The sequence below is a fragment of the Podarcis filfolensis genome (genome assembly GCF_964270895.1).
Source record: "Podarcis filfolensis genome assembly, chromosome: 5".
In the NCBI taxonomy this organism is placed as follows: domain Eukaryota; kingdom Metazoa; phylum Chordata; class Lepidosauria; order Squamata; family Lacertidae; genus Podarcis; species Podarcis filfolensis.
The window spans coordinates 19,497,992-19,513,398 of NC_139608.1; the positions used below are offsets into that span (position 1 = coordinate 19,497,992).

The 15,407-nt window shown below is 40.9% G+C and overlaps 2 protein-coding genes across 3 annotated transcripts in view; one reads left to right on the forward strand and one right to left on the reverse strand.

Moving 5' to 3' along the window:
• IFT80 (intraflagellar transport 80) overlaps window positions 1–5,741 on the forward strand; it is a 62,671-nt gene extending 56,930 nt beyond the window's left edge. For both annotated transcript variants that reach the window (XM_083613241.1, XM_083613242.1), the window contains exons 17-20: window positions 600–689; window positions 795–967; window positions 2,182–2,305; window positions 4,360–5,741. In XM_083613241.1, coding sequence (XP_083469367.1) covers window positions 600–689; window positions 795–967; window positions 2,182–2,305; window positions 4,360–4,473 — 501 coding nt within the window. In that variant the 3' untranslated portion in view covers window positions 4,474–5,741. The remainder of the gene's footprint in view (window positions 1–599; window positions 690–794; window positions 968–2,181; window positions 2,306–4,359) is intronic.
• The window catches only part of LOC310762397 (putative membrane protein C3orf80 homolog), a 54,313-nt gene that overhangs the window by 24,861 nt on the left and 14,045 nt on the right, over window positions 1–15,407 (reverse strand). The window lies entirely within an intron of this gene.

Below are 15,407 nucleotides of genomic sequence, written 5' to 3' on the forward strand. Positions count from 1 at the left end.
TTCTGATTTATTCGCATGCACTTGAAATTATCATGATAAAATAAATATATCAGTTGTCTCTTATAGCATAGTTAAAAAGCAGAATCTGACATACTTTTTTATTGTCCATCATTTTGGTTCTTTTCTGTTATCTCTGGCTTCTGCTTACATTTCAGTGTCAGTAGTGAAGAAAGGTTCTTCTTCAAATACAAAATTTAATTGTAGAGTACCCCCTCTTTGTGGAGAAAGAATATCTAATGGCAAATCTGTTTGCAGCCCATATTTAATACTACTACTAATAATAAATTTTATTATTTGTACCCCGCCTATCTGGCTGGGTTTCCCCAGCCACTCTGGGCGGCTTCCAACAGAACACTAAAAACAGAATAACACTTCAAACATTAAAAACTTCCCTAAACAGAGCTGCCTTCAGATGTCTTCTGAAAGTCAGATACTTGTTTATTTCATTGACATCTAATAGTAGAAATGAATAAATGTGGGGTAGGGTGATGGGAGACCACAGTGACACTTTAACAGCTTGATATAGACTTTAACTTCTGCTCATTTTTCTTTGGCTGAAAACAAATGATTGTCTTAAACTTCTTCTCTTTCACCTTAAGGATCAAACATTGTGGGCATGTTTAGCTGCTATGGCAGTAGCCAGTAAAGATATGAATACAGCAGAAGTAGCCTATGCATCAATAGGTGAAGTAAGTAGATTCGCCTTAATAATTTGGCTTCTTAGTTTTTTCCAACGTAACTTTAAATGCGTTGATTTTATTATAACTGTTGCATTTTTTAAAATAAAAAAACAGATCGACAAAGTTCAGTATATCAGTTCTATTAAAGATCTTCCATCAAAGGAATCAAGATTGGCTCATATCCTGCTTTTCAGTGGAAATGTACAGGATGCTGAAACACTGCTTCTTCAAGCTGGCCTTATTTATCAAGCTATTCAAGTCAACATTAACCTTTACAACTGGGAAAGGTAATATGTTTCTTATGGATGTAGCATGTGCCTTACAGATTCAACTAATGCTATTGTGAGACACTTGTAAGTCAATTCCATTATTTTATTAGTCATTGTTCCCTGACATTTAACTAAAATTGTTTTGAACACTAAATATTTGGGAGAAAAAAGAATATTTAATCCCATTATTCTGCCCTGAAGGCAATATATTTTCTTATGAATGTAAAAGAAGGACCGGATTCAGCTAACAGGTCCCACTAGCTGAAGCCTGCATGAATATGTGTACTAGCACAATGGGGCTTTCTTCCTCCCCTCACCCTATTTGCCCCCAAATTGTTTGGGGGGGCAGGAGACACCCCCCCCAAATCATCATGTGTGGGAAGATTGTTCCATCAGGCAAGCACTGATAGAGCAATCTCCCATAATATTTAAGAGAACCCATAATATTTAAGAGAACCTGTTTTTGGTGGTGGTGTTCTTTTTAACTGTAGAATTGAGTCACCAATATAGAACTTGTGTGCTTGCTCTTCCATTCTACTTTAAACATGCTTTAGTTGAGATATTTCTAGTCATGGATTGTTTAGGTGAGATTCCAGCGTTGCAGGGGTTGGACTAGTTGACCCTCGGGATCCCTTCCAAATCTAAAGTTCTATGATTCTATGAAAGACCAAACTGAATCTCTTTGCTCCTTACTTGCATATAATATTTATGATTTTCCTTAAGTATAGTAGCTGGGATCCCTGAAGCCTATTTTAGGTGAGCTAGGGGCTTCTCCTGTTGATAAAGCCCAAAAGTCTCTTGTGGAAATCCCTGGAGTCACAGATTTTTAACTCCAGCAATACAGGGACCACAGAGTGGCATTATTTGTGTTTAGAGTCTCTCCAATAGTTATATGAATCATTGTTTACGCTTGAAAGCAGCAATGTTGCTTTAAAAACATTATAAACTTTTTGAGCAAAGTATATTATATAGGGAAGATACGTTTCAAATTCTTAATAGCACTGTAAGGACAATAGAAATATGACTGCTTCTCATAACATACTTCATAAAATTCGTCTAGTGCCTAGACATCATTGCCAGCACTAATGCTAGGTTTCTTCTTGCTTTATGTCAAGAAAACTTTCCACCAGTGTAGTCACTGTACAGCATGTATTTTTTATAAAAACCAAAGCATTTGTAATTAGGCCAGTTTCTGAGTTCAGCCTGATGAGCTCATTATTGTTTTCTTCTAGGGCACTAGAACTTGCAGTGAAACACAAGACACACGTTGACACGGTTCTGGCTTACCGACAAAAGTTCTTGGATGACTTTGGTAAAAAAGAAACAAATCAGAGGTTTTTGCAGTATGCAGAAGGGGCAAGTATTTGTGGAAGCTGTGCTATACATTGTCAGAAAGTCAGCATTATAGCTGTGAAACAATTTGAAACTATAGTCTAATATGAGATTAGTAATACTTTGTGCTTGTGCTTTTACAGTAGCAGATAAAACTAACTGTTTATTATCTTTAGTTTTCAGGGTCTGCATTTTGTGGCTTAATTTTTAATGTCTACAGAGCTGGGCCCAAAGTATGTTAGGGGATGTCCTATGACAATTTTGACAGTCATGCTGTGTAAATATTACACAGCTGCATAATATAGGTGGAACTTAGTCATGCTGGCGACATGACCCGGAAGCTGTACACCGGCTCCCTTGGCCAATAAAGCGAGATGAGCACAGCAACCCCAGAGTGGTCCGCGACTGGACCTAATGGTCAGGGGTCCCTTTACCTTTAGCTTAGAAACATTAAGGTTGGGGTTTTTTTCTGTTTCTGAAGCTTTCAATTTTGAGGATTCACCAGTGCAAGCTGGTTCAGTAACAGATGCGGTCATAACCTATTCTTGGGTTGACATCCTGTGGGGCCACTACAGCAAAAGCCCCAGTGCTGTTTTGCTTAGCATAGCTTTTAGTAAGGTATAATAAATATTATCTGAAAATCATATGCAGCTTTTGGCAATCTGCATCATAGCCTTCACGCTCCTCCTGTGTAAGAGAGGGATAGAGATTTAGCGAAGCAGCATGTGGGACATAACTTGGCCAGCAATATTTGGCAAGTTTTGATTGTACTATAACAGATCTCAGTAGCAGCCTTCTGAAACAACATAAAATAGTTGTGGTAAAGGGAGGCCTCATTTGGCTCTTAAGTCACCACTGTTATTTGTGCCATCTTTGATGGAAGTGGAGACATAATATACAATAAGGGGGAATACAGGCTGAAATCCAAACAGCTAATGCAAGGGGCTTCAGCAAGGGGCCAGTTGCCTTTTTAATTTTAACAGCTGAGTTCTTTAACAGATCACAAACTGCTTTTGAAACTCCCATCATTTTCAAAATCTGTCTCTATGTGACATGGGGTCATGTTTGATAAAAACAAGCATAACTCTTTGGGTCTAGAGAACATATTTCTTACTTCTTTAGATCCTAGACATTTATTAATTGTAATAAAATTAACAGGTTTTTTTGTTTTTTGTATTTGCTGTGAAGCTGTGGTACAAACTGCAGTGAATATGGCAAAAGATGGGTATCATTCTCTTGCACACATACACACACACACACAGAGAGAGAGAGAGAGAGAGAGAGAGAGAGTTTTCCTTGAAATTATTTAGGAGTCATTGCTTTCTAAAGGTTCTGAAATATGCACAAATTCCATTTCTTATATGTAGGATTACAGTACACATACATGTTCATTTCGCAGCTTCAACATTAAGTGTTGATTTGCCTCTATGAATATGCCATTACAGATACAAAACCTTAGCTAGAGCTTTTATATACACTCACATCACCTCAAACAGTACTTTAAGTGGTCAGGTCACACATTCAGCAGCCAATCAACAGATTTAGAGAAAACAAGCAATGCCAGATCCATTAAAAGAGATATCAAAATCAGTGAAAAGGTTAAAGTCATAACTGAGATGCACAATGCCTCTAGATGTTTGGATGATGTATTTTAATAATTTGGGTGAGGATCTGAAGTACAACTTTTGAGCATACAAGGGCCTTTTCAGTTCCCCTCCAGCAGCAGCAAAACCCCATTGCCTCTAAAGTCAGAGGACTTTCCAGAGTGACAACCCATGAGCTGCAAGGGGCTGCCAACAGAAGGAAAAATTGGCAATCCATTTGCATGCAGAAGCATTTGCTGCACCCACATGGGCTTGTCTGGATCGCTGCCATAGTACCAAGATTTAGTTTCTTAATCTTGCTAACACATTGCAGAAAGCTGCCCAGCCACAAAAGGCCAACAAGCAGAAAGTTATGAAGAAATCTGTAGCAGATGTAACATATAAAGTAAAGACTTGTCAGGTTAATTTATATGCATCTACTATAATTATGATTAATGGATACTTTCTCTCCCCCTCGCCCCCTGGCTTCTGCAGCTTGAAGTCAACTGGGATAAAATCAAAGCCAAAATAGAATTGGAAATTGCGAGAGAGAGAGAACGAGCTGCAGCTACACCAGCAGTCAGAGCAAGCGTAACCATACAGCGCTAAGTGGCATGCTGATTATATTAAGTAGTGGTTTTATCACTCTGCTACTTCAGCATACTGGTAAGCCTTGGTATTTTGGGATGGACAGTAGTGCCTGACTCCCATATCCTGGACTTTCTATAGCTATTGCTTTATTGTTAATGCAAATGAATTTGTATGTATGTCATCTTATGCTACGAACGACAATCCTATTCTGGTCATGGTAATATGAAAAGTTTGGAATGAGCATGGCATATGTTACCAGAATCAGGTTCTCTGACTTGGTTTCTCAAAAGAAAATTGTTGGTCTTGGTAGCAGAGCTGAGGCAGTGGAAACTATTACATAAATAAATGGTCAACTATTAAGATTACCAATAGACTAGCATGGAATTTATTTTCAAAGCAGACCACTTACCTAAACATATTTATGCCTAAGGAAGCTCTTTTTGTATACAAGTTTATGGATCAGAAGTATAATCTGCCTGAAAACTGAGGAAGCATTATACCATGAGCACAGACTGAAGTCCTGAAACTGCTGGATAATGAATATTTCCAAGGAATTTAATAAAGTTTCTGATTTGTTTTTCTTTTGTAAATGATTTTGAGATTGCAGGGTTAACTTTAGCAGAAGCAGCATAATGAACCCTGCTAGCATGAAACAAATTTTGTTGATATAGACAGTGGCATACAAGATGGTTGATGTAATGGGTAGTCCTTAATTGAACTAACTTCTGTTGACACTGAAGTATACAAAACATAAACTCTGTACAATGAATACCAGCATATGCAAACACCAAACTGGAGATACTTTTTTAAAACTTATTTTCTCCCAAGTTCAACATAGCAAGTAATCCATCTAACACTGTGCATATGTTGTAAAACGTATTTGTTTAAAATGACACTTATTTTTTCTAGAAATAGTTAATGCTAGGTGATAAGGCCTTTCTATTTTTGAAAAGGTTCAGATATCCCCTTTCTTTAAAAGCATTTTGTGATGGTAAGCTGTCCCATGTCCCTTATTTATATATGGTATTTCACCAGTGCACTGGGGATTTAGAAAAACCTCAAGCCACTTTATTGGTGTAGCCTCATTACTTGTCCAAAGTATCTCCATTGCCAATGATTTCAAGAATACAGCACTAATGTCCTGATTGTTTAATAGGCAAAACACAATATTTTATGGTGATATCAGTAGTAAAATATTTTTGTACAGTAAATCATTACTTGGAATCCTTTTGTAACTGGTGTTAATGGAAATGCTGTGCCTTTCATAATAAATGCATAAATTATTACGTGTTTCGGTTTGTTAATGAACTTGCTAAATGAAACCATTCTCTCCTTAAGCATTTGCAATACTTTGAAATATTACAAATCCACCACAGGCTTTGTTCCTGTTAGCCAGGAAAGCAGCCTTACATATCACTTAGTGCCCTGTCAAACTTACATAAGAAGCATGGACAGCCAAATGGCAGGAGACTCACATTTTTACCATAATGTCCAAAGTCAGATCATGGAGCCCTTCAATGAAATGTGAGAGCTTTACCTTGAATTTCAGAGCAGAAGTGAGGATTTTTGAAGCACAAGTCTTTGTCTTGTTTGTCATTATGGCTTAATTGGACTCAATTGAGCTCTAATAAATTATATTACGTAGAAGCCGTTATCATCCATTGTAAACAATATCATCCATAACAACTATATAAATATAATACGAATATGAAGCTGAAGAGAGAAAAAATGTAGATTTCACGTTCATTTATAAAACTTTAAAATTCATTTAAAACATATTAACAAGAAAGCCCTCTTCAAGCCAGGGTTCCTCTTGCTGAGGAGGGAGCTATACACACATGATTCCCAGAGCGCTATGGGGTTTTAAGGTGACTGTTCAGACAAATGAACCCTGATCTTGAAGCATTGTCAGAAAGAAGGGTGTTTATGCAATACAATGCCTTTTGGTCTGGAACATGTGTCATTTCTGAACATTATTCCAAATTGATCAAGGAAGCTGCTGTATTTATTCACTGAGCAACAATATCTACCCTCTCTTAATTGCGGAGAAGTCACCTTTACGTGGTCAGGTCAATGAAACAATGAAAATAAATCTAATGTTTTTGCCAGGATAGATGGCAATAATCAGAAATGATGTCATTTGCGTCATCTATTGAAAATGTTTTATGGTTTTCTTTGAAACAGAGAGTTCTAGCAATGTGGAAAAAAGTACTAGGATGCTTTTTTATTTTTTTTTTATTATTTTTTGCATTCCTGGCAACCTTAGCTTAACTGGTTTATCTTTCCAATGACTTTCAGAAAAATCTGTCTTTGTCAATGATGAAAGAGCAACCTATAGTGAAAGAGGTTAATGAAAATATTGATTTATTATGGATCAGGCAGTTATAATGGTTTATTAGACTTACAACTTATTAGGGTCCATCATTTTCTAAGCTGTAGACTTTAATATACAGTAAGTGGGGGGGGAGAGAGCAAAATTAATCCCTAGCATTTTGTTAGACATTTGTATATCTTTACTTAAAATTCACAGAAGCCTGATATCTGTCCACTTAATAAGTTAGTAATTGAAATACAGAATCATTTAGATTGGAAACCGCAGGTTTGAAAATAGTGGGGAACATTTTCTGCCAGATCTTGAGGTCTCCCACCCCCAGTGGGCCATAGGCCCACCTAGTGTGTATGATTTCAGGTGACCAATTTTTCCTTTGCAGTGTGGCCTGAGCTCCAGCTCCGCATCCATCGCCCTTCCTGTGGAAAAGGGTGCCTCGCTGGCTGCGGAAAGGAGGAGGAAGAGGAGCCGCCGCCACTGGCCACCACAACAGGCCTGTGTGTGTGTGTGTGTGTGATGTCACACATCCGCATTGCAGCGGCGGTCTCTCACAATTTTGGGAGGGAGACGGCAACCCTGTTTTGGAGTGCAAATCCATTGAGCAGGCCCTAACCATGTCAGCACTGATGTTAACTACAGTTCGGAGTATTAAGGGTTCCTGCTTCCAACATCAACAGCCAGCTTTAAACCGTTGTTTCAGATACTGAATCAAACAGGAACCCTAACAACCTCCAACAATGGTTAACATAAATGCCAATATTAAAATTGTCTGTGATTAATCTCAGCAAGAGACATCTGCACTCCAAAAAAGAGGTGGCACGATTTGAGCAAACCAGTTGATGGCCATGTCTAATCATTCAGTAGTGTTATATCTGCACTGGCATGAGAATTCTCACTGTAGCTGTGCTAGCAAATGATGTGAGCAAGAGTGAATTTCTCAAAACAGACCCTCTCAAATGCTGTTTTAACTTCATATTTTATTTTATCCAATTAATTATTATAGAGCTCAAGTTCGGTATGTTGAGTTGATGACAGAACCCCTAGTTAACATTCCAAGACATTTAAGAAACATTCCACAAGGGAATGAATATCTCCCAATGGACACGCGTCCCCAGGTTTTGGACACGCAGGGCTTGTACTTGTGCACTTAATACATTTATAAATGCTCTGGTTGCACTAGCTAGTTGTTGCTGCTATGGCATACTTTTTAGCCACAGCGGAAATGCATAACTTTCCAATACAACTTTTCTTTAATTTCTTCTGTTATTTTTATTCTCTGATACTCCTGGAAAAAAAGTAATTGTAGCATGCTCGTAACTGATAGAGAGAAGCAATTCTGTGATAAGCACTAAAAATTGCACCGCTTGCATTTTTTTATAAATCCAGAAGAAGCAAAATCTGAACCAAAAATGTACGTCCCACTGACAAGAGCCTCAAGGATATGCCAAGCTATTACACACCCCAGGAAGGTTTTTTAAAGTACTAAAACACTCCAGGCCCGGTTTCAAATGGGCCTCGTGCCAAGTTAAAATGCTTTTTCAAAGCATAAGACAAATCTGAAAAGTAATAGGATCCTGGCATATTTGCTTTGGCTTCCCTCACAGAAATGTTAAATGATTCCCATAATATAATTTGCAGTACTGGAGTAATTTGGGCTTGTATTAAATATAAATGAGAAATGTACCATTTTTATCAAAATTTGAGATAAGCTGGAACAATGCACCTCCCTTTCTCTCCTGTGAGGATTTTGTGGGCAAATAAAAAGCACTTGGATCTTCATCTTCAAATGCTCCAAGGGGAAGAACACAAGGAGTGCCCTGCTGGGTCACACCAAAGGCACATCCAGTCCTGCACTCCGAGAGTAACCAGCCACATGCTCCCGAGAAGCTCCTAAGTAGGGCATGAAGCTGAAAATCATTCCCTGTTGTTCATTCACTGCATCTGGTAGCCAAACAGAATGCTTCTGGATATACAGGCTCCCCTTTTAGCTACCATGGCTCAAGCCACTGGTGGATAGATGGATAATGGATAGATGGATAAATTTGTCTTGATACATTTAAAGCTCCCCTCCCATGGTAGTGGGCATCACCCATTGTGGTACCAGTGATTAGGGCAGTAGCCCTATGTACACTAAGTATTTAAACCCTGTGAAACTTCTGAGTAAACATGCATAGGATTGGACTGTAAATTTATTATGTGCTGTGTAAGACCACCACAAGGGACGCGGGTGGCGCTGTGGGTTAAACCACAGAGCCTAGGACTTGCTGATCAGAAGGTTGGCGGTTCGAATCCCCGTGGCGGGGTGAGCTCCCATTGCTCGGTCCCTGCTCCTGCCAACCTAGCAGTTCGAAAGCATGTCAAAGTGCAAGTAGATAAATAGGTACGCTTCGGCGGGAAGGTAAATGGCGTTTCCGTGTGCTGCTCTGGTTCGCCAGAAGCGGCTTAGTCATGCTGGCCACATGACCCAGAAGCTGTACGCCGGCTCCCTCGGCCAGTAAAGTGAGATGAGCGCCACAACCCCAGTGTGATGGCCTGGGAATCCGATTCAGAGGCTGAACCGGAGGAATCCCAGCCTGCACAGGAGTCCCCGCCTCCAGGGCCGGCTGAACTGGGGCAGGGCCTTGATTCTGAAGTGCCTGCACCTGTGCCAGATCCTTAGGAGCAGGCACCAGGTGAATCCACTCTGGCTCCGGAGGTAGTTGAGGACTCAGTGCCTACAGGTGAGTCTCCCCCTGGGTCCTGTAACCCTTCAGCCTCTCCTGAACTGCAGAGGCTCAGGGCAGAGAGGCAAAGGGAACTGGTTTCTCCCAGGAGGAGTGCTCGACTTAAGGCCAGGAGAGGCGGGTCTCCTGGGGGCCGGGACCGCCCCTGGCCTCAGAGAAGATAAAGGCCAGTCAGCCTGGTCCCAGGTTGCGGGAGCAACGTCGTTGATGAGCTGTTTCGGCCAGCATCCAGTCCTGTTCCCCCAGAGTTCCTATCCTTGCCAGGCTTCTCGCTGTGGACCCCGCTTTGCCCGAGGAGGACTGTCTGCCTACCCTCAACTCAGGTCCTGGACCTCTCCCCACGGTAACCTCCCCCCTGGACCAGCACACCCAGAGTCGTCCGCGACTGGACCTAACTATCAGGGGTCCCTTTACTTTTAAGAACACCACAGGGTAAGATCCAACTAGGCTATACTCTGAGTAGACCCAATGAACATAGCATATGAATGTAGCAAGCTGCCTTGTACTGAATCAGATCGCTGGTCTATCTAGCTCAGTGCCCTCTACAATAACTGGCAGAAACTCTCCATGGTTTCAGGCAAGGAATATCTCGCAGCCTGACATACACTTGCCTGTGATTAAAGTTCTACATGGATAGTTAGTCATGTCCATTAATTTTAGAGCATATCCTCTGAGTATGACCTAGTTGGATCATACCCTGTTGGTACAGTGGCTCTATCCAGATGTTTAATTAAAAGCATAGTTTCATCTGTATTGTGATTTGCCCAAACTCTATTTAACCGGTTAGACAACAACAACATGATGGTTTGGTGGTCCTATTTCCCCTGCATAACTGAAAAACTGAGAAGCTGAAGACCCATTAATGTGCATTTGTAGCTCTGAATGGCTAACATAGTGCATGGCAGAGGTGGAGAACCTGTGGCTGGACTATTGGAAGTTGAAGCCTAACAACATCTGGAGGACCACAGAAACTTGAAAAGGGTTGAACTTCCGGTCAGCGCCAGCAACTGTAATGGCGGATTTCCTCCGATCTCCGGAGGAAATCTGCTTCGTGGAGCCAGGGTTCTACCGCTACGGCGAAGCGGGGACCCGAAAAAAATCACAGGCGGGGAAGCCTGTGAACTGAAGGCTCGGCGGGCTCCATTTGCGTCCCCCCCCCGCTGCAAAGGAGCCTTTTTAAAGGCTCCGGAACATACCGGGGGTGAGCGGTGCGGAGCTGAGAGCTGTCTACCTGTTTCCGCGAAGCGAAGCCGCATGCCATGGTTGGAGAGCGCTGACTTCTTCCTTTGAAATTTGGACTAAAAGTAACAACCCGTGAGTATTATGGAAATTGGATATTAAAAATCACCTTTTTTGATTCGGCACGAGCGGGGAAGGCGCAAAGAGGAAGTCCGTCTCCCCCTTTTGTAAACATCTTAAAGCAAGGACTAGATAACTAAGGTTGAAAAAAACATCTTCTTCGTGGGAAGTCAAAAGTAACTAATTTCACGTTTTGGCAGTATAAGTGAATGTGCTGGAGGATAAGAATTAATTCTGAAAGTGGATTGTTACCCCTCCCCCAGGACCCGGGAGCGATCCGCGAGGGAGCCTGTTGGAGAGATTTAAAAGACTTTGACAGCTGTCAAATTAGCTGTCAAAGCTGAGAGGGAAAAAAAAGAGAGAGAACTTTGTTTCTATTGCCTCGGCTGGTCATATTTGTTACATTTAGGTAACAAATTGTCGAAAATAAAGGACTTTTGGATTTACAACTGGAAGGAATACTAAGTAACCAGTACTCCCCTAGAGGGGGCTCTGGGACATTACAGAATGGCTGTAAGTGGAAAAATACAGACGGCACTTGAGAAGATCTTTCGTAGCCTGGGAAAACTTCATGAACAAAGCATTATTTTGTCTAAAAATGTCATAATATTGAATGAAAAAGCAAACAAACCTGTGGAAATTGGAAGGGACTTGACTCAAGTCTCTGTACCAGAACAAAAAGACTGTGCCCTTGAACTAAAAACTCTTGCAGCTGAACAAGAAAAGGAATTTGAGAAATTTGAAGAAGCTACATATGACAACTTAGAGGGAAAGGAAGGAGGAGCTATAATGCAGCAGAGGATTGAAGAAAGAAGCAAAAAACAAGATCTGGATTACAATTATAAATATGGAGACCTGGCAGGCCAGAGGCCTGTAAAGATGGACTTAAAGGGAAAGACAAATTTGACCAAAGTGGAAGCAGGAGTTTCTGGGACATTTGGACTTAAAAGAAGTAAAAAACAAGATTTGGATTACAATTTTAAATATGGTGGCCTGGCAGGAAGAAGTATGGACCTTATGGGGACAGAGCTTCTCCGAGATCTGGCGTTTAACACAAAGGACTATCAAAAAAACCGGCAGAGAGGAAAGGAGAGAGACTTAAGCGCCTCGGATGTGAGATCACCAGGCTGATACCAGATGGACTGATGGACAGTGGTTGGAGATTGAAACCGGGAAAAGCGGGGAGTGGGGTTTTGGTTATCCAAAGGCGGTATAAATATATTCTCTTTTTTTTTTTCTTGTAAATAATCTGTTTTGCTATTTTAGATTAAAATGGGGAAATTGTGAAATGGAATTGGGGTCGACTTTAGAAAAAGGTATTAAGAATAAGATTTGATGTATTAAGATTGAGATTTATGTTAAAATTGGTTAAACAAAAAGGATTTAAATATAATAAGGTAAAATTTGGGGACAGGAACTTGTTGAACTAAAAATTGAATTGGAATACAAGAAGAGGAGATGTGGGGAAGTCAAGGAAAAATGTTATTGAAAGGTATATGTTTGTTTTGGGTTTTTTTCTTTTTTGTGTGTGTTTTGTTTTTCCTTAAACTTTTTGAAAACTTCAATAAATATTTTATAAAAAAAAAAAGAAACTTGAAAAGGGTTGGAAGTTCCACACATTCAGTTCCTACCATTGAATGTAAACCCTCTCTACAAATCAGAGAGAATAAAGTGATAAGGATGGTGGGTTTTTCTTAAGAGTGTGTGCCACAAGATGAAGCAGAAGACAGGTTGATTTGGAAGGGACTGCAGTTTTCCCGGGACTTGCGGTTCATTTTTAAGCCCCACCTCCATCTGCAAAAGAGGCTACAAATGTGCATGTGAATTAAGGTATATGCAAATTTGATGCAAATTTGTCATCTTTGGAAAATGCAGCAGAGGCTCAATCTACATTCAGTATACTGGGCCCCTTAAAACCTCGCTGGTACCCCCAGCCTTCGTCCATGTTTGTATTTTGAACCATGTATGAAGATTTCCCAATTATTTCGGCTTATTATGAGATGTGAAAATAACTGCAACAAAGACTCATAAAAGGCATTCATTTTTTATTTTTGCAGTTTAATTCTGAATATAGTGGAAAAGGAAGCTTTCATATTGTGCCACGTGAATTTTACCCATCCCTCACAAAACCTGATTTGCTTCTCAGCGAAACCTGCAATCCACCCACTCCCCAGCTTCTTTTTAGTCCATATTCAGTTCCCCCTGCCCTCATAAGCTAAACACATCAAAATGGAGCATTCTGTAGAAGCAATCAAATTCCCTACTAAAAACAAAATCCCATAATTTGAAAAATGATCTCAGCCACAACTTGGTTCAGCCATATTTTCATCTTAAGGGCTGGGACCTTTTGGTCAGAAACTTTTAGATCAGCTTCCCCCAGATTGTTCCCAATTTGTTTTGGGGGAGGGGCAATGCTGACGCATTCTCATTATCATCATCATTGTCACATCTTTCCTGATTGTTCCCAAGGGTTTTGTTTTGTTTTGGAGAGGGGCATTTCAGAGGCATCATTATCATCACCTTTTCCTCCTGCCTGATCCACAGCAGTGATTCTTCCCAAGTTGTGTTGAGAAAGATGAGCGCAGTGCAAAGGAAGAAACATTATTATTATCTCCTCATAAGCTCTTAATTTTGACATAGTCACATTAAAAGAGAAGTTTGGATTTGATATCCCGCTTTATCACTACCCTAAGGAGCCAAAGCGGCTAGCAATCTCCTTTTCCCTTCCTCCCCCACAACAAACACTCTGTGAGGTGAGTGAGGCTGAGAGACTTCAGAGAAGTCTGACTAGCCCAAGGTCACCCAGCAGCTGCATGTGGAGGAGCAGGGAATCAAACCCGGTTCACCAGATTACGAGTCCACTGCTCTTAACCACTGCACCACACTGGCTCTAGGTGAACAAATGCTGCCCCCTGCTTCCCCAAAAGGCTGCATGCAGGGCCTCAGACCATAAATCTGCACTGCCTGGAGGGCCACGTTTTGTCCCCCAACCCTGCCTTAATGTAGATTTCATGTGCGTGCAGCATACCAATGGCAAAATAAATATCAGTTCAAGCCTCAAAACCAAAACAGCTTTTGAAATATTGGCAGAAACTCAGATGGATCCATTGTGCTGCAGGCACTCAAGTTAATTACACAATGTGCTCCGTTTTAAGTTGTCAAACAGTGTTTAGCATTACAGTCAATGCTACCACTCTGAAAGGAAGGAGGGAGACCAAAGAAAAATGCCAAAGATGCAGATGCAGAATGAAATCAAGGAGGCATCCACAGGAGGAACTGTTGTACTGATGCAAGACTTCAGGTGGCCTCACATAGACTTGAATACATTTGTGTTCCAGTCAAACAAAGCAGCACAGTCTCTAAATACCCTCAGTGATGGTGATATAAATAGGTTGGCCACAACACCAACTACAAAGCATGATTTTAACTTTGTTAAACCAGCTGGTAACAGGGACCATAGTACTATCAAATTGAGTGTGTAGGTAAGTTGAGAATTGCCAAGTAAGTCCAAAGATCACATGTGGCTTCAAAAGAAGAAACTTATCAAAAAGGAGGAGAATGATAAAAAGTTTAAAGGTAAAGTGAAGGTGGTTAAATCTCTCCAGAATGCTTGGAGGTTGTGCAAAACTGCCATAATAGAAGCTCACCGGCAATCACAAAAGGTACCAACAATCACAAAAGGTACCAACAGAAAATACCAGCATGCTTAGCAGAGTGAAGGAAGCTATTAGAGACAAGGAGCCTTCTTTTGGAAAATGAAAGTCTTGTCTAAATGAGAACATAAAGGAACACAAACTTTGGGGAAAAGAAATGCAAGGAATGCAGAAAAAGAACTAAAGTAGCACATTGCTAAAAGCAAAAACTACAATCTCCAAAGAAATAGAGTGGTACCTCTGGTTATGAACTTAATTTGTTCTGGAGGTCCGTTCTTAACATGAAACTGTTTTAACCTGAGGTACCACTTTAGCCAATGGGGCCTCCCACTGCTGCTACGCCGCCAGCACGCAATTTCTGTTCTCATCCTGAGGTAAAGTTCTTAACCCGAGGTACTACTTCCGGGTTAGCAGGGTCTGTAACCCGAAGTGTTTGTAACCTGAGGTGTTTGTAACCCGAGGTACCACTGTAATTAGAAGCAGGAAACTAGCTAGGGAGAGTGCTTGACTTTTGGATGACAAGGGTGTCAAAGGTGTGCTAAAGGAGGAAAAGGTGTTTACAGAATAGCTGAATGATTTTTGTGCATCAGCCTCCACAGCAGAAGTGTAGGGAGACTGCTGTTACACTCAGGTCCTTCTTTTCTTGCTTTCCATAGGCATCTGGTTGGATGTTGTGCGAACAGGATGCTGGACTACTAGATGAACCATTGGCCTGATCCAGCAGGGCTCTGATGTTATTGCAGTGGCTCTGCTCCTAACTTGCAGGGTTGCTGCCAAAAAGTAGAACTAGGAGACTGTTCCTCAGCTTGATGGCTTTGGGGCTGTGTGGGATCCCACAAGCATCTGTCCTGTCACCTATATGCTATATGAAACCTGTTACAAGCGATCATCTGGGGATTTGGAGCATCGTGTCATCAGTTTGTGCACAGTGCTATCTCTCCATTCCAT